This window comes from Ovis aries, chromosome 14 (genome assembly GCF_016772045.2).
Source record: "Ovis aries strain OAR_USU_Benz2616 breed Rambouillet chromosome 14, ARS-UI_Ramb_v3.0, whole genome shotgun sequence".
Classification (NCBI taxonomy): Eukaryota; Metazoa; Chordata; class Mammalia; order Artiodactyla; family Bovidae; genus Ovis; species Ovis aries.
Window position 1 is genome coordinate 25,579,101 of NC_056067.1, and position 17,469 is coordinate 25,596,569.

The window sequence follows — 17,469 nt, forward strand, 5'->3', positions numbered from 1 at the left end:
CCTATGCTTGTGCTTAGTCACTCAGTTGCGTCTGACTCTGTGACCCATTCGAATGTAGACCCAGTCTCCACGGTCTACCGGATTTTTCAGGCAAAAATAGCGGAGTGGGTTGCCATTTCATTCTCCAGAATACATGCCTATGGTAAAGTGTAATTTATACGTTAGGCCCAGTAAGAGATGAACAAATAATAAAATAGAACATGTGTAACAATACACTGTAATGAAAGTTATGTGACTGTGGTCTCTCTCAAAGTATCTTACTGTACTATACTCCTCATTCTTCTTGCAATGTGAGATGATGAAATGCCTGCCTGGTGAGAGGAAGGGAGGTGGGTGACACAGCATTAGGCTACTGCTGACCTGACACTCTCAGCTACAGAATCATCTTCTTCAGGCGATCCTGTGTCATCAAGCCACGACATTGTGTATGGTGGACGGCCAGAGGCAAACGATGGTGACGGCTGGACGTCCCAGGTACAGCACAAGATTTCATCGTGCTACTCAGAATGCCCCGCAGTTTAAGATTGGATTACTTCTGGAATGTTCCATTTAAAATGTTTGGACTGCAGTTGACTACAGAGAACTGAAACCAGGAAATGCAAAACTGTGGATAAAGTGGGACGACTGTATAGACTGTCATTTATAAATGCATCCTAAACAATAGATTGTTTTGTCTATTTAAAGATTGTATAGAAGTAGAATCATCCCCACTATATTTCGCCTTGCTGTCTTCACGCTGCTTTATGGCTGTGTGGTTCTTCTGTTGTTGCACCTAGCTGTAATTTGTCCCTTTTCATGGCTGTATAGTATTCCCTTGGGTGAAGTTAACACAAGAGATCTAATCTATTGTTCATAGGTGGACACCTCGCCCCCACCCAGCTCTTAGGTAAGTTTCATGTGTTTTATCACAAGGCTATTGTTAGGAGGAAAGAGCAAGTTAAAGAAGCCAAGTGATTTAAGAGCCCAGCACAGATGCGTGAGTTGAAACCTGCTTCTACCACCACTGTGTGAGCTTGGGCACAGTAATCTCTGGGCCTTGGTTTTCTCATCAGTAAAATAAGAATAATAGCTTCTATTTCAGTGTCGTGATAATTCAGTAAAACAAATACATGTAGTTAAAAGTCAGTCTGGTCCATTCAAATACTTTCAGTTAAGGAATGGGAACGGCGACTTTATCTTACTCCATATTCTATGTACTGTTTGAATTTTGCATGAGCCTATGCTACTTTTATAATCCATTAAACACAAACCTTTGCCCCACAGCGTTCTATCCTCAGCCTCAGGCCCTGAAGTTCAGCTAAAGTGCAACCATGAAGGGACACGCCAGGCGAGCCCTCACCGCAGACGCAGAGCTGAGTCTAGTCTTCCTGAGGAGCCAACTCTGGCCTGGCCCAGCCTCCCAGGCAGACATTATCTTTGTTTGTTTTTACAGCATTTTTGTTTATTTGACTGCACCAGGTCTTAGTTGCAGTGGGCAGGATCTTTTAGCGATGGCTTGCAAACTCTTAGCTGCAGCATGTGGGGTCTAGTTCCCTGACATGAGTTTCAACCTGGGTCCCCTGCATTGGAAGCTCGGAGTCTTAGCCACTGGACTTCTAGGATATCCCCCCACAAAGGCATTATCTGCCCCATCAATGCCTCTACAAAGAGGACAGCCAGCCACAGAGGAAGCAGGGGAATGCCGGCACACGGGAGAACGAGGACGGCATATGACTCCCACCAGGGTTCTGCGTCTGTGTCCCACGCCTGCCACCATAAGAGTCGCTCAGCCCGATGCTGTCTAGGTCACAATGTCCTCATCAGCAAAATGTAGGAAGAGAGGGTTAGACAGGAGGAGCTCCAATATCTCCTCCAGTGAATTCCTGACACTTGAGGATTTTGGCTAATGCTGCCGAGAAGCTAAGGAAATCAGCTTGGGGGGCTGTTCTCTGGCATAGTTGCCTCCTTAAGAAATGCCCCAGGAGGCGGCTGGACCAGCACGGTCAATCTTGCTGGCCTGGCTGTGGGGAAGCAGTCAACACGCTGGTAGCAAACAAGGGTTACCGTAGCAGGCAGGCTCTCCCCCTAGATGGGTCCTGTTGGGAGCGACTGCATGACTGTCCACTCAAGTTCACACCAATTAACCAACACTCCTATTTGGGAGGGAACTCCTGCTAAAACACACACCATGGCTTCCAAGGAGCCAGCTAACGTGACCCTGCCTGCTCCAGTTTCCTCAATCTAAGGTCACTCTGGCCCCGGCTCCGTGCAGGAGGCCTCTGGGCCCTGCAGCCTGTCCCTTCCTTCCTCCTTCCCTTGGCCCCATAATTAGCTGTCGTCATCTTCCTAGGGAGCTGGAGACTGCAGGGGCAGGGGCCGTCGCTGGTGCCACAGTTCACGTTGGCCGGGGTCCAGCTTAGATAATACAGCCCATCACCCTCCACACCCCCTCACTTCCTCTAGGATGGATATATGAAGCATCTGCGAAGTCAACAGCTGCCGCCTTCCACCCTGAAGAGGGTGGTGAGGTAATCCCCGTACTTAGTCTGACAAGGGCCTGGGGGAGAAAGGGGCTCTATGTGGAGGAGAGTGTGTTATTGTGTTTCTCCGGACTTCCAGGAGCACTCCGCCGATGTCCCAGCACCGCAGAGAGATGAGTTGACCGGGTTTTCTCGCCTCCACAAAAGCAGCTTTCATCCCACAGTAGACTCCAGATTGGAGGGGAGATTTCACCACACAGCAGGCAGAGACAAGAAACTCTGTTGAAGTCCCGGAGCGCCCCACCCCCACCCGTTTCTGAGGATCCCTCTGCAACCCAGAAGGCTCAGGACAGACACACAGAGTCTAAGCATGGGCACCCCTGGGTGTTTAAGGATGGAGAAGCAGAGTCAATGTTCAGATGTGACTGGGGGTGGCCCTGAGAGAGCAGGCTGTCACCTGGGCCAACGGGTGCTCTGTGCCAGAGCCATGGGGACTCTCCATGGAGCGCGACCGTGGCAAAGGTGGCTCCATCCGGTTAGCAGATGAGGAAGGCAAAGTCATCTTGGCTGAGCCCACCTCAGTGTCAGGGCCCCCGACAACCATGAGAAGAAACAAGAACTCAGTGAGTGTCTGAGGCAGCAGCAGGGCACCCTCGCCTGCAGCCCTCCACATCCTGAGTCTCAGCCACGCTTACCCAGAGTGCACACTGGAGGATAAAGATGTGGGACAGCAGAGCTCCTTGACACTTAACTTCTCAGGAGGCAGCCATGGTAGTGACCAATTCAGCCCTGCGTTTTTTTTACTTCTAACCAAAGTAAAAATGCCCACAATTCCAGTCTTATCCTGAGGGATAAAGCCAAATCCGGGGGAAGGTCGGTGAGAGCACGATATCCAGGGTGGCCTTTTGTTGTTTTTTGACTTTGAAATTTTATTACTAAATACTACCTCAAAGAAAATGTTTTATAGTATTGAACACACAAAAAAGTATATAAGCGATAGCACCATTCTCTCCAGCAGTAATCACTGCACAGTTCTCATGCCTCCTGAGATCTTGCAGGCGTAGTTACACAGGCTCTTCTCCGCCCCCGAATTATCTTCCCTCCAGAAATATTACATACGGTAGTGTTAAGTGGTCAACTTTTGTAAACTTAACTATCTGTGGCAGGGTCATTTCACTAGCCCCAAGCACATGCCCTAGAGTAACTGGGAGCTGGGAGAGTGGTGTTAAGATTTCAGTTCTTTCAAGTGAGTCCAGTGTTTGAACTTTTCCTCTAAGTTCCTAAACTCAAGGCAATTACTTCATCTGGAGCTCAAACAAGGAGGCGGTGATCCGTTCCAATGCTGAGGAACAGTAGACGTGCTGATGGTCACCCAAGGGCAAGTAAGGCTTCACCGTGACACCTTCCCAAAGGGTTTAAGAGCTATCTGGAATATATGCCATTTTGTCTAAAGCTCCACTTGAGACCTGCCCCCCAAGAATAAGATGATTCTAAGTGATATGTTATTCATGTTTCTTCCCATTTAGTTTATCTTGGGAGTTGTTCCAAATCAGAATCTATAGATGTCCTGTTCTTTCAGTGCTTACTGCAAGCTACTTCACTGCATGAATGTACGGGATGTTCTTTGCAAAGAGTTCTATTTTCATACCATAAAGAAAGAGAAATGTCACCAATGGAAAAAAAACACACACACACACACACACACAAACCAAGGACAAACTTACAAACCAAGAATATAACATTTTATTCATTTCCAGATTATGAGCGCTACACAGCATATACATATATTTAGATAACATATAAAAGAAAGAACAAACCGTAGGAAGAAATATTGGTCTGAAACTGCCTTACGGGACCATCTTTAATTCTGTAAGTTCATGGTAAATCCACCTCCCCACACATCAAGGCAGGCAGCGAGATACACTCCAGCATTCACATATCAAAGGACGGCTTATCCCCCACTGTACTTACAATGCATGGCATAGTCACTGGCGTCCACGACAAGGGATGCCAGGCGGTAGGTAAAAGAACCACAGCACAGTGAACTAATATAAATATCTGTTTTTTTGCATTGTAATCCAGATAGCTTCCTTTTTAAACTAAGAGTCATATCCAGGGTCTATCCCTTGAGCTGCATTCCAGTTATTGCTGAAGGGAAAAGAAAAAAAAAAGAACAAATGCATCAGTTTAAGTTATTAGAAAATAGATGGTCAATGGCAGTGACCCCCTACCCCGAGGGACACTCAAGGGGATGCTGGCCCATGGGGCGGTGCATACGTGTCAGCAGTGGGCAGGCCCAGAAGCACCCGTCATCGTGCCAGAGGGGAGGGGTCGGCTGATAATAATTGGGGCTGATGAAGAGGTTCAGATGGAAGATATTCTGCAGGGAAGGCCTGGGAGCAGGAAGGAGCAGGATGCCCCCAAGAGGGGCAGGGTCACTTCATGGCGGTGAGGCAGCAGCTCATGGGATTATTCCTGACTCCCTGCTGGTGGCAGACCTAAGATCTTCTGATGCAGAGGCCCTCCATACTCTATGTCAACAGAGAAAGGCTCTGCACCTGACCTTGTGGAACAGAGCCCTTTCCGGGGACACAGCTTCTCCAACTCACTATCTGGCCTTCCTCTCAGGAAAGCCGGCTCACCTTTGCCTTGTTCTGAACTGGGAGATACAGTTTGAACTCTGCTGGCAGTTCGTCTTCTGAGTAGAGTCTGTCTGAGAAGTAAACCCGTCGGATGCGACAGTTTGCATGGATCTGTGGATGCAAGACTTAAAATAAGTGTCTTAAAGTAAGAGGCAAATTATCACTGTCTTCCTTTTTTTCCTGACTCTCCTCTAGCCCCTCACCCTGCATGGCGCTGTCACTAGCGTCATCTCTTTGGCATCTCCTCAGCTTGGCTTAGGCGGAGATTCTGACAAGAGGGAGATGTTGCTTGTTGTATTCTCCACCATGATGCTTCCCTGGTGGCTCAGCGGTAAAGAATTTGCCTGCAATGCAGGCAATGTGGGTTGGATCTCTGGTCAGTAAAATCCCGTGGACAGAGCAGCTTGGTGGGCTACAGTCCATAGAGTTGCAAGAGCTGGACACAACCTAGTGTCTACATCACCCCCACACTCCCTACTATTACTGAGCAGATGCCTGAACAGGTCCTGAGCCTCTGAGGAGAAAGCCCCCTGGACGGTGACTTGGAAACTCTAGCCAGAAAGCCATAGAGTTCTGCCACAAGCCAGGAGCAAACAGAGCACAGCCCCCTCTCCCATCTGGGGCTCCCTCTGGAAAAGGAGCCAGCACCTGCACCCTGAGGGTCTCAATGTAATTTGTGCCATAGGCCCGCCGAGTGAAGTCTGACAGGTTGAACTGAATCTGGTTCCAGCCGTCGTCCAGCCGCATGGGCATGGTACAGATGAAGGGCTTGACCCGGGTGGTGCTCTGGTAGTTGCTTGCCCGAAACCGCCGACGCACATTCTTATCATCTAGTACCTACAAAATATGGAGAGGAAGAATCACAGTAATTCCATCTTGGAGCAAACAACCTTGGTAAGACCAGGACCTGAAACTCCCACAGCCTGGTTTCCCAAGGCTGAGACCCAAGGGAGAATAAACAGACCCACATGGGTCACCCTGCATGCAGATGGCCCGGAAACAGTGAGTTTATCTTGTCTGTTGCCAGGACAACATCAGCTGCTTATGACATACGACACACGCATCAGGCCCTCAGGCCATAGCATGATTCCATAAACATTCTTCCCTTTGAAAAATTAAAAATGCTAGAATAGAGACCAACAATAGCCAGCCTGATATTAAATAGTAACTTCCCAGATAGATATTCTTCCAATCCTCAAGCTTTGAAATCTTAGAGCTATTGATTAGATTTTCTGGATGCTTTACTGCTTCTTGTAAAACTTGGCATGAAACTCGGATTACTAATACTGAAATTATGTCATAATAACGGCAGAATCAAGTGTACAGCAGAGGCAGAAAGGAGTACATTCAAAAGGATAAAGAGACTTTCCTACGGTCACTTTTTTCCCGTAAATTGACCAGCCACCTCTCTGGTACAGCTGAGAGTGTACAGATTCACACGCAAATGCTTACCTGTACTTCAAAGGTAAAATACTTCTTCAGGTTTTTGATGATCATGACAAGGAAGGGAAGTTTAATTCCCAGCGTTTTCTTTGGGTCTGCAGGACATGTGATATACGTGGTGCTGTAGAAAGAGGAAACGCCAATAAACACACCACCAGTCTCTTCCTTTGTGATATACACAGCAGTAACACTCAGCCCAAGAAGGTAAGCTGGAAGGCAGATCTAAAAGATCCAAAGATCCCTCAACCCTTGAGCTAATGCTTCTAAAAAAAGTGCCGGACTCTGAACCAAAAGTTTAACACAGCACTAGACATCAACTAGAAAGTATCTGAAAAGCAGAAGCCAGGCCAGCAGATCGGATGAAGTTCTTCCAGTGAGAAAAGATCTAATTCTGTTCTAAGAAACTATTAAGTGATAGAAAACCAAAACTAAGACCACTGTAACACTGAAAACTACACTGACCACCCACTGGGTGATTCCTGTAACACCCTCACCTCCCCTCAAACACACTGGGGTTAAATATTAACTAAGACGTACACAGCCCTTACTATGTGCTAAGCAGGTTTCATATATATTCACTTATTTAACCTTCACAATAATTCTCTAAGGAAGATGTATTGTTCTTATTCCTATTTTATAGATGAGGAAACTGAAGCCTGAGGGATAAAGTAACTTGCCCAGCCAGGGTGAGCCCTAAGCAGCAGAGCGGGATTCACACTGGGCAGTCTCGCTCTGCAGTCTCTGCTATCAGCCTCTGTGATGTGCTGCCTCTGGGCACACAACGTCTCTGGGAGAACAGATTGGCAACCTACCTGACATTTGTTCCTTCAATCTCTAGCACCAGGGACTGGATGTCATTATCGGTGATTCTTTTGATGTGGCCATTCCGTACCTACAAGGGAGAAAATTAAACTGGTGAGTACTGAAATATTTGGCAAAAATTTTGTTAAGATTTCGAAGGCTGAATGCAACTATTTAAAGAAAACTACAGTAGCCCAAAAGGCATTAACACAGAAGTTTGTGACATGATATGTTGAAGCTTCTATGTAAATAAGCCATGCAATTACCTCTAGACAGGGCCCAATCAACCACCACAGGAACTGCAGATAACCAGGCCATCTATAAATCAGGACCAATTTCTTCCCAAAGAAATCAATTCAATTTCAATATAGGTAATGTTTACCAAGTATCTGCTAAGCACTAGGAACATTCCTAACATTAACAGCAATCTCAGTCCTAACAAGACCAACAATAAAAGTCACAAGGTCAGACTTCCCTGGTATATGACTCTGCCTGCCAATACAGGGGACACAGGTTTGATCCTTGGTCTGGGAAGATTCCACGTGATGTGGAGCAGCTAAGCCCATGAGCTGCAACCATGAGCCTGTGGCTCTACAGCCCAGAAGCTGCAACAGCTGAGCCCACGTGCTGCAACTACCGAAGTCCACGCACCTAGAGCCTGTGCTCCACAACAAGAGAAGCCACCACAGTGGGAAGCCCATCCACGCCAGGAAGACTAGCTCCCGCTTGCTGCAGCCACAGAAAGCTCGAAAGCAGCAGTGAGGATCCAGAGCAGCCAAGAGAGTAAACAAACAAATAAATGAGAAAAAAAAATCACAAGGTCACTGGTGTTGTTTCCACTTGACAGATGTGGACACTGAGAGGCAGGGAGTGCAGATGGCAAGCCCTAAGTAAGGAAGGCAGGAGCAACAGCCAGGCTTTCCACAGCCCGATTCTGCCTCACACAGATGGTTCTTTGGCCAGAAAGGTCAAATGCTGAGTGTCACTGACAGGGAGGGTGGCACCCAAAAGAGAACATATTATCCCCCGAGGTTTACGCTGACTTCACGCTTCCCTATCTGCTTTTCCCTAAGTTTCTACTTTTTCAAGTATGAACTCAAGTCCCATCTGAGCCACACGCAGAGGCCTTCTTTAGCATTTTCAGCCTACACTGACCTCTCTTCTGATTTGTTTCTGTGGCTCATGCAGCCCAGACTACGTAATTTAGCACTTTTACCCTATGTTGTTTTGCATGGTTGGCGGCATATGTAGGGGTACATGATGGAGAGGAATCAATTATCGGTATGGACTCCTCCTCTCAAAAATTATTTAGGAAAGCACAATTATCTTCCAGTATTACATTCAAGCACTTTATATGGACAAAACAGAGACACACGAAGGCACTTCTGAGATGGGTCTGGCCTCTTTGGGCTGAATGTATTAACTAACACATGAAAAAGATCAAGCAGGGCTAGAACTGCATGCCCAGAAAGGTAAGCACATGGTCTCTTAATGGGCAGAGGGGAAATGGCTGCCTGCGCTCACAGTCAATGGCTTATCACGTGGCTCGCCATTAGACTAGCGTAAGGGAGAGAACACCGCACTGACTGACAGTTACACTGTTCAACATGGACTATTGGTAACACGGCATTCTGTCTTGAGACCTCAGTCTCTGTGAGCTCAGTTTGTGTGAACTTGTGGTGTGCTTGGTATTCCCCAGGTGACATCGGGTATTACTGCCCATCTTTTTCTGCAAGATGTTACTGAGTCTTGTTGCCTCCAAAAAGTATAAGCTCAACGGTAAGGAAAGAATATGAAACACTGTATGTTCTACAATGCTTAGTACTCTGCTAGGCATAAACTAAGCATTCAAATATTTGCTGACTTCTGGAATTTGTCATGCTAAGAGTTGGCACATCTGAAGAGATTCAAGGAGGGTTTTCAAAAAATTCCTGGATGACATATCCACCATGGACTATTATAGAGATATATAATAGATATATAATAGAGATCCCAGGGTATATCGCAAAGACGGTGCAGTTGCCAGCATCAAGAATGCCTTCCCACAAATCATCCTTCGGGACCCATTGTCAGAAACGGAATGCTGGGTGCATGGGCCCCGGGTCTCTGCCAAGGCAGCATTTCTGGATTCTCAAGTCACAGACACCACATTGAAGTGCTTCTCAAACAAAGCTGGCAACATCCAATGCCCTCCTGCTTTGAATTCCGGGCCTCTTTCCAGAGGAGATTAAGAGCACAAAGACTTGGATCTGTGTAGCACATGCCAACACTGCCCACCTCGTTCCCCATATAAATGCTCCCAAAGTGGCAATATTCCTCCTCTATTTGCTAGCCCACAGCTGCTGTGGAAAATCAGGCTGACTCGTTGGTAAAGGAGGAATTCATCCAGAAATTTTTCCATATAATATGATGTAGTCACATTGATAAGAGCTGACAGTGCCCCACTAATTTTATAACACACCACTAATTATTCTCTGAAGAATAACTTCATTCTTTCTTAAAAAGGTACAGAATGCAACAAACCAAACAGGTGGTCAAAAACAAAGAATTAAGCAATTAGGGTCCAGAAACTACTATTGCTAAAAGGCAACATGTTGCAATTTATCCAACATTGTTTAAACATGTGACCTCCTGGACTTCTCTGTGGTCCAGTGGTTAGGAGTCAGAACTCCCAATGTAGGCCGCCTGGGTTCAGTCCCCTATCAGGGAACTAGATCTCACATGTGAACTCCCAACCAAGAGTTCGAATGCCACAATGAAAGGTCCCTGGTGTTGCAAACAAGACCTGGCACAGCCAAATTAAAAGAAGAAGAAAAAAAAAAAAGCAGCGTGACCTCAGATCTTACATCCTGGATGGTCTCTCAGATCACAGTGGACAGGAAGCCTCCCTCGGCTCCAGAAAACTCAGCCAGATTACACAGGGAGGAAATGTTAGGAAACTTGCCTTCTGCCCATCTCAAAGTTTACAGCATAGGACTTCACTCCAGTAACCACTCAGTGACCACTCAGGTCTTTACAGAAGAAAACAATGCCTTATACTGCAAGCAGAAGCCAAGAGACTAAAAGCCAAAACAGACTTTGTGTATTCTTACAGACTTCTGGCCCAGAGGCAAATTAACTCTGGACTGTCAGAGCTTCTTAAGGGGAATTTCTTTCACATCAACATCCACACTCACAAACTTAATTCTTACAAAATTAATTAATGCAGCCCATAAAAACTCAAAAACCCAGAGGAGAAAAAGGTAGTTTTTTTGAAGGAATAGCCACCAGTCTCTCTAGAGTTTTAACCTGCCCAGTGGTGAGAAGAGTCTAAATAGAGCTATGCCCAAGAGCAAAGTTCAATCCTCAAAGAAAAGCACAGGTACGGTCATATCACAAGGTGCCAGAGCTTTAAAATCAAACTGAGTTAATTTCTTAGTGAATTATGATTTTTATTCTTCATTAAGTTTTAAGCACTATAGATACAAATTCACTGGAAGAAAAGAGTGGAGTGGGGATGGGTGCAATTAACCAGATATGAGCAGTTAAGAGTAGGAAACCTCCCAAAACCTTTTTCTAGGCTCTCAAACTAGGATCAAAGGAGAAAGAGAGGTCGTCAGTTTGGGGCAAGGCCTCCCAACCTCCCTGGCAATCTGCCTGTCACTGCCTTAGCTTGTCAAGGTCTTCCAGGAAGCAACCCCCTCCTCAGTACAGCTTCTGACAAACATGGATAATAAGACACATGGCCTCAGAAAGCATCAACTTCCTTTCTTACCTCCTTCCAGTTCAGAGGCCACCAGGCAGGCCTCTCTGTGAAATGAAGATAAAACGAATGAGGTGGCATTTATTGCTTGTGGTGAAAGTAGGTTCTATTTTACTTCCTTCATCTAAATTAGAGTGTCTTTTGTTTCTGAATTGCTGTGTGTGCTCAGTTGCTTCAGCCATGTCCGACTCTGTGCGACCCCATGGACCCACAGCCCACGAGGCTCCTCTGTCCATGGGATTCTCCAGGCAAGAACACTGGAGTGGGTTGCCATTACCTCCTCCAGGGGATCTTCCTGACCCAGGGATCCAACCTGCATCTCCTGCATTGCCAGTGGATTCTTTACCACTGAGCCACCGGGAAAGCCCTCTGACTTGCTAATTCTTTTTATTTCATGACACGTTCCTGCAGTGTGACTTATGAGTGTTTCATTCCTCCAAAATAATAATAATAATAATAATAAATAAAGCCAATCTTACATTTTTTAATTTCATGAACACCTCCCCTCCCACCCCCTCTCCCACCCCCACCCATGAGCTGGAAGTACTTTAGAAGCTTCAGAACCCCAGGCTACTAGCAAATTAGCAATCAGAATGGGTCTCAGCCTCTGCAGACAGCAAAAGGGAGCCTTCAAGCCCTTTTTTGCAATCTCTCTCCCAGGCTTTCCATGGTTGCTGGGGCAACTAATAAAGAACACTGATTTTTTTTTCTTTCCCAATGTAAGCCCCAGGGAGGAGGGTCAAGCTGAGGCGGGGAAAATACTGCTGGGACGGGGAGAAGGCTGTCCAATGCTGCTTTAGAGATAACAGGCGCTGCGTCCACTCCCTACTCCCCTTTCCTCTTCACTGGCTCCACCCACTTACCGTGGCAGACAGCTGAGCCCTCGGGCCATCTGGCACCCTAGTCTTAATGACACATGTTCCAATTTACATTAAGCCTTTAGAGCTGTCCATTTCAGCGGGAAAGTTTCCACCCTGAGCTAGGGGCTGGGCTCTAGGTCAGAAAACAGGCAGAGGGAGACCTCTGTGGGGAGAGCTGGGCATAGCGGTCTCAAGGCCTGGGCCTTGCAGGCGCCAGCGGGTCAAAGGCTTCTCTCCCTTTGTGGCACTTAACAGGGACTAACCAAACAGCAGACAGGCAACTCTGCATTTACAAGCAGCCTTTTAAAGTAAAGATGATTCTGTGTACCATAACCAGTCTCTTCCTAACAATGCCGTGGAAGGGCAAGTGTAAAACCCAGGCCTTTGCCCAGTTACAGTAAAAGCTATCATTTGGAATAATGAAGAACATCCTCAGACTGACCCAGGGATAATCTGGAAAAAAAAAAAAAAAAAGTGCTAGTACTTTCATGTCCAAATGCTCTTAAGTCTACTACTGGAAACTGCATTAATTTAACATGTACTAACAAGGTTTGCTAATTAAAAACTAGGGTGTGGGAACTTTTTTTTTTCTGCAAAGAGCCTTCATTCATTTTTAAAATTACGAACTGAATGGGAGTCTAATATCCTCCAGCAACAACCACAAAACTAGGGTTCTAATACTCTGGGAATGTGGAGGGTCAGCAGCAGCTGAGAAAAAGGCAAGATGAAAGACAAACAGAGACGCTTGCACGAATTATCAATCTCATGCAGCAGACTTTAAGGATATTGCCAGGAAAGCCTGAAAGTTATATGTTTTACACCGCTCTAAGTGGGAATGGAATCTCCCGGTATTTTCTTTACAAATCAGAAGTAATGTTTACATTAAACATAAAGAGCCCTTTAATAATGTAGTATTTGCTGATCCCAGAAGTTAAGGGATTATTAAGAAATCCCCGTGTATGTGTTTGTGTTTAGTCACTCAGTCCTGTCTGACTCTTTGTGACTTTTTGGATTGTAGCCCACCAGGTTCCTTTGTCCGTGGGATTTTCCCGGCAAGAATACTGGAGTGGGCTGCCATTTGCTCCTCCAGGTGATCTTCCCGACCCAGGGATCGAACCTGTGTCTCCTGCACTGCAGGTGGATTCTTTACCTCCTAAGCCATCAGTGTGTGTGTGCTCAGTCACTTCAGTAGTGTCTGGCTCTTTGTAACCCCAGGGACTGCAGTCTCCCAGGCTCCTTTGTCCCTGTCAATGGGATTTTCCCAGCAAGAATACTAGAGTGGGCTGCCATGCCCTCCTCCAGGGGATCTTCCCAACTCAGGGATCAAACCTTCGTCTCCTGCATTGCAGGTGAGTTCTTTACTGCTGAGCCACTGGGAAAGCCCCTAATTTCTCCTAAACTCTTGGTTTGAAAAACTACAAAGGTCTCTATCAGGAAGCTTACCATCCAGCCAGGAATACAGATCTTGAGAAATTAATTTCAAGTTTGATGAAAAGGAAATAGAAGTGGATATAAATTAACCTAACCTGAGGAAATGCCTTTGAGCTGTGACCTAAGACTAATAAAGGCGGAAAAGAAGTGGGTCCCAGCAGAGGGGCCAGCAAGTGCAAAAGCCTGAAGCTGAGAGAGAACAGACTTCTTTCAGCTCAATAGGAAGTCACTGCTAGATGGGGAGGTGAGCCTGGAGAACTAGTTAAGCAGGTACCAGCCCACAGGCTATGTGTCCTGAGAGCCATGTGAAGGTTTTGGACTGGGAAAGCCATGGCACAATGACTAAATTACCCTAATTTCAGAAGTCTGAATTTACTGGACATCCTATCTAGGCATCTGAATATTGGGCGCAGTTATAAACTATTCCTTTACTCATGAGCAAATGCCTCGGTTCCCTGCTTCATTTAATACTGTATGCCCTGGCTGTTGCTAAGCATTTATATACCTCTTCATTTAATCATTGTAGCCAGGAGAAGCAGGCAGCATTATTACAAGATGAGAGAGCTGAGTGAAGTACTTGCTCAAGGTTACACAGCACAGGACATGATGCCATAGCTAGGACGCAAATTCAAGGTGTGTGACGACACCTAGCACTGGGGTTTCCAGGTAAGATACTAGTCTTCCCCTTACGGAACCTGTAGTCTAGCGGAAGACATACAATAAATAGGCAACTGCCATACGGTGTGATACGGAACACCACAGGAGCACACAGGAGACATCACTTAAGTTCCCACTGAAATAATGTTTAAGCTGAGAGTTGAAGGATGACATGGGGGAAGGGCTAACTTCAGTGCGTCAGATAAACGCAGATATTGTAAATGTAACCACACCACAAAATGAATTTGCAAATTCACTATTACTATGACTATGGCATTCACTCCTCACATTCACAAGACACAGAGCCAAACCTAATTTTTCCAAGACTGTTCTTCGCTGTAAACAAATGACAGAAACTCTCTCTATATAAATTCAAGAAGGAGAATAGTAAAGTTTTGTGAAATCAAAATATGTAATAACTAAAAACAGGCGCTTATAGCCAAAATGCACCTACTGGCAGAGGGCAGGGTCATTTCTAGGTAAGTGTGGACAATCATTCCTTCCTTCCTTCATTATAACTCTGCCTTATTCAGAATCATGGGAGTGGGAAAAATGTCTTCTCTAACTGTATCTTTCCAAATCTACACAATGCCTCACTTAGCTGTTGCTCAATAAATCCTTGTTAAGTATATCAGTTCCCAGCGTTTCCCCTTCTGGACTGGATTCCCAACACTGTCTGAGGACTTCATAATATAGCTGAGAAAAGGCACACATATACACCAAAGCCTATGGATCTGGCCCCAAACTTTCCCTTTTTTCCTTCCTTTCCTTCCCTTGTACCAAGGGGAAAAATTCACAGATAAACACTTTTTCAATCTAGTCTAAATAAAAAGAGTAGAAACATTTAACTCCCTATTACAAGAATTTCCCTTAAAATGACAATTCCTCTAAAGGTTTTCTTTGCCAAAATGTCTGCTTAATTTACTCCACATAGCCCTGCCAGTTGATCTAACAATATTTTCACACACGTTTATGTCATTAAGGTACCATCTGACCTCTAGTGGCGTTGTTAAGGGACACAGTGCACTATGGTTACTCTGCTTTTATATTCTGTATGTAAACATGTTGCCTAGTCAAAAACTGCATTTGAAAAATAAAACACACCACAAAAGATCAAGCCCAGAAGGGTTAAAACGGGCCAACTCTGATAGACGTTTCACTTAATAGAAATGCTGAAGCCTCTCTAACACTGGAATTGGACTTAAGTTCTTTGACCTGCTCTGAAAACCTCTTCTCCTACATCAAGTCCCATTCTCTATTTCATTTGCCTACTACCGACACTTTTGTTACAACCCCAAGTTCAACTGGCACACAATCCACTCTCTCCAGACTTTGGACAGTCCATAATTAAGTCAAGCCAGGTGGCTCAGCGGTAAGGAATCCACCTGCCAATGAAAGGGACGTGGGTTCAATCCCTGGGTCCGGAATATCCCCTGGAAAAGGAAATCACAAGCCACTCCAGTATTCTTGCCTGTAAAATCCATGGGGTTGCAAAGAGTCAGACACGACTTAGCAACTAAATAACAACCCCCACAACATCTGAGAAGCCATCATGCTTACAAAGTTCCCAGGAACACTCATTTTGAGCTCTCTTTGTAGAGGTGCAATTTCAGAGTTTACAAGGTTTTTTAATCCAATGTGAACAAAACCATGAACTGACAAACTCAGTAATGTAGGAAAGCAATTAAGGAACCGCTTTCTTGTGTAAAAAGTAACTCCCAGCATTAGATGTAGTTTGGGAACAGAATCACTGTGAAAGGTCAGATTTCTCACACATGCATAAGGCCAAACTCGTTACATTCAGATCTTTCAACTGTCTTATAAAAATAACACTGTGAATACACCACCCAGAAAGCTGCTCTCAGAATGAAGAATTCCGTAGCAGCAACAGGCAGAAAGAAGGCTGTTTGTGTTCTCAGTCTCTCTGTGGCCAAAAAACCTTCATCTGTGGATGTGGGAAGACGAAAACAAGAACTTGTTCTGAGATGAAATCCAAGATTCTTGGCCTCATTGCCAGTAAACTGCTTATTTAGATGACCCCACATCCTTCTCTATAAAAACAGCATTCAACATACCACCTCTCTCCATTTTCCCCGGAGGAGTGCAGTACTAAGTCACCTGTCTTCCATGGTAAGAGTGCTTTATATTAACTTATATTAAAAAAAAAGAGTACAGAAAACTGAGAATTTGCATAAGAAAGCAAATAGCACAGTAGTTAAGTGAGAACCAACTCATAGACTGCTAGGCACACATGCCCCCTAATCAACATCTCTAGAATGTGGAGAGGGTCACCATCCTCGAGTCGGTGGAAGCATCACCCAGTGGATGCCTGAATAAAGACGATGAAGCTTGTACTTGGCTTTGAGCACGTTAACCTAGACAACACTTTATCACCATTTTGCAACTTTCCTGATGGAGATCAGTCACTGAAGGCAGAGCACAGACTCCAAGTCACAGTGAGTGTGGAGCAGGTGCCAAAGACCACTGAATTCCGGCTCCGTTGGGATCAGTGACAGGAAGGGAGCAAATGAATGAAAACCAAACATGCCCGAGTTCTGGCTGTACCTCTGTAAGGGAGCCTGGGACAATGGCTCTGTGTCCAGTGCCCAGCACCGCGCCTGGCACAACACAGGATATCAGTAAATACTTGTGAAATCAGTGAACAGCAGTTTCTTTCATCTGCACTTTCCCAAAGCAACCTTATGTGACTTGAAGGTTCTCACGCTGTTAGATGGGTACTATCAACCCCACCATGTAAGTGGGGAAATCAAAGCTAAAAAACCGCCTGTCCGTCAAGTCTGCGGCGAGGGACACTGGTCCACACCACGGCCGTAGGACACTTAAACTCCAGCCACGCCCACCCCACATGCACCTCCTCTGCTTACACGATGCCCTCATCTCGCGCCTCAATCACCCCAGGCTGGGGCCAGGGCACAGCAGAGACCGCCTGGCCTCCCCCAGGCCCTAGCTGGTCACAATTACCTGCCACCCCAGACCCTGCCCCGAGACCTCGCGCCCCCGCCGCCCTCAGTCCCTGACCTTTTTGTCCCAGATCTGCAGGGGTTTGCTCCCGATGCTGTAGAGTATGGAGAGGAAGCCGCTCTGGAACGTGTTTTTGAACATCTTGCCGGCGGCCTTCTCAGCCTCGCCGAAGCCGACCTAAATATGGGCACCAATTGGAGAAGGCAAAACAGGGGGCTGGCTGGTCCAAATAAGGGAAGCTGAGCCCCTGACCTCCAGATCAGCGGCCACAGATAGCTGGACTTGGACGCGGGACACTAAGTCCGTGAACCTACGCTCCCAAGAAAACCAAACCACCCCAACACGGAAACCACAGCAACTGCCGCCAGCACCGCACTCCCCTCCTTAAATGGAGGCGGCTGGCCTCCCGCCGCCAGAGATGAATCCCTCCGCTCACCTGAGCCCGCCCCCTC

General features: G+C 46.2%; 1 protein-coding gene across 3 annotated transcripts; it reads right to left on the reverse strand.

Annotated features, from left to right (window-relative positions):
- Positions 1–4,179: 4,179 nt before the first annotated feature.
- Positions 4,180–17,377, reverse strand: CFAP20 (cilia and flagella associated protein 20). 3 transcript variants are annotated; one of them, XM_004015034.5, is made up of 6 exons: positions 17,075–17,377; positions 7,357–7,436; positions 6,554–6,665; positions 5,750–5,938; positions 5,102–5,212; positions 4,180–4,607 (listed from the first exon to the last, which is right to left on the reverse strand). In XM_004015034.5, the coding sequence occupies exons 1-6, from the start codon at positions 17,156–17,158 to the stop codon at positions 4,602–4,604; spliced, it is 582 nt and encodes a 193-aa protein (XP_004015083.1). In that variant the 5' UTR covers positions 17,159–17,377; the 3' UTR covers positions 4,180–4,601. The 3 variants fall into 3 exon arrangements, with proteins under 3 accessions (XP_004015083.1, XP_060253970.1, XP_027833694.1); XM_027977893.3 differs by lacking the exon at positions 4,180–4,607 and having other exon boundaries at positions 4,631–5,212; XM_060397987.1 differs by having other exon boundaries at positions 4,180–5,938.
- Positions 17,378–17,469: the final 92 nt, after the last annotated feature.

Bases quoted from the DNA above. Each gene is read 5' to 3' on its own strand.
- CFAP20 (XM_060397987.1), bottom strand. From the start codon at position 17,158: ATGTTCAAAAACACGTTCCAGAGCGGCTTCCTCTCCATACTCTACAGC. The intron at 7,437-17,074 runs GTCAGGGACTGA...TCTCCCTTGTAG, and splicing joins TGCAGATCTGGGACAAAAAG to GTACGGAATGGCCACATCAA. The intron at 5,939-6,553 runs GTAAGCATTTGC...CATATTTTGTAG, and splicing joins ATTTTACCTTTGAAGTACAG to GTACTAGATGATAAGAATGT.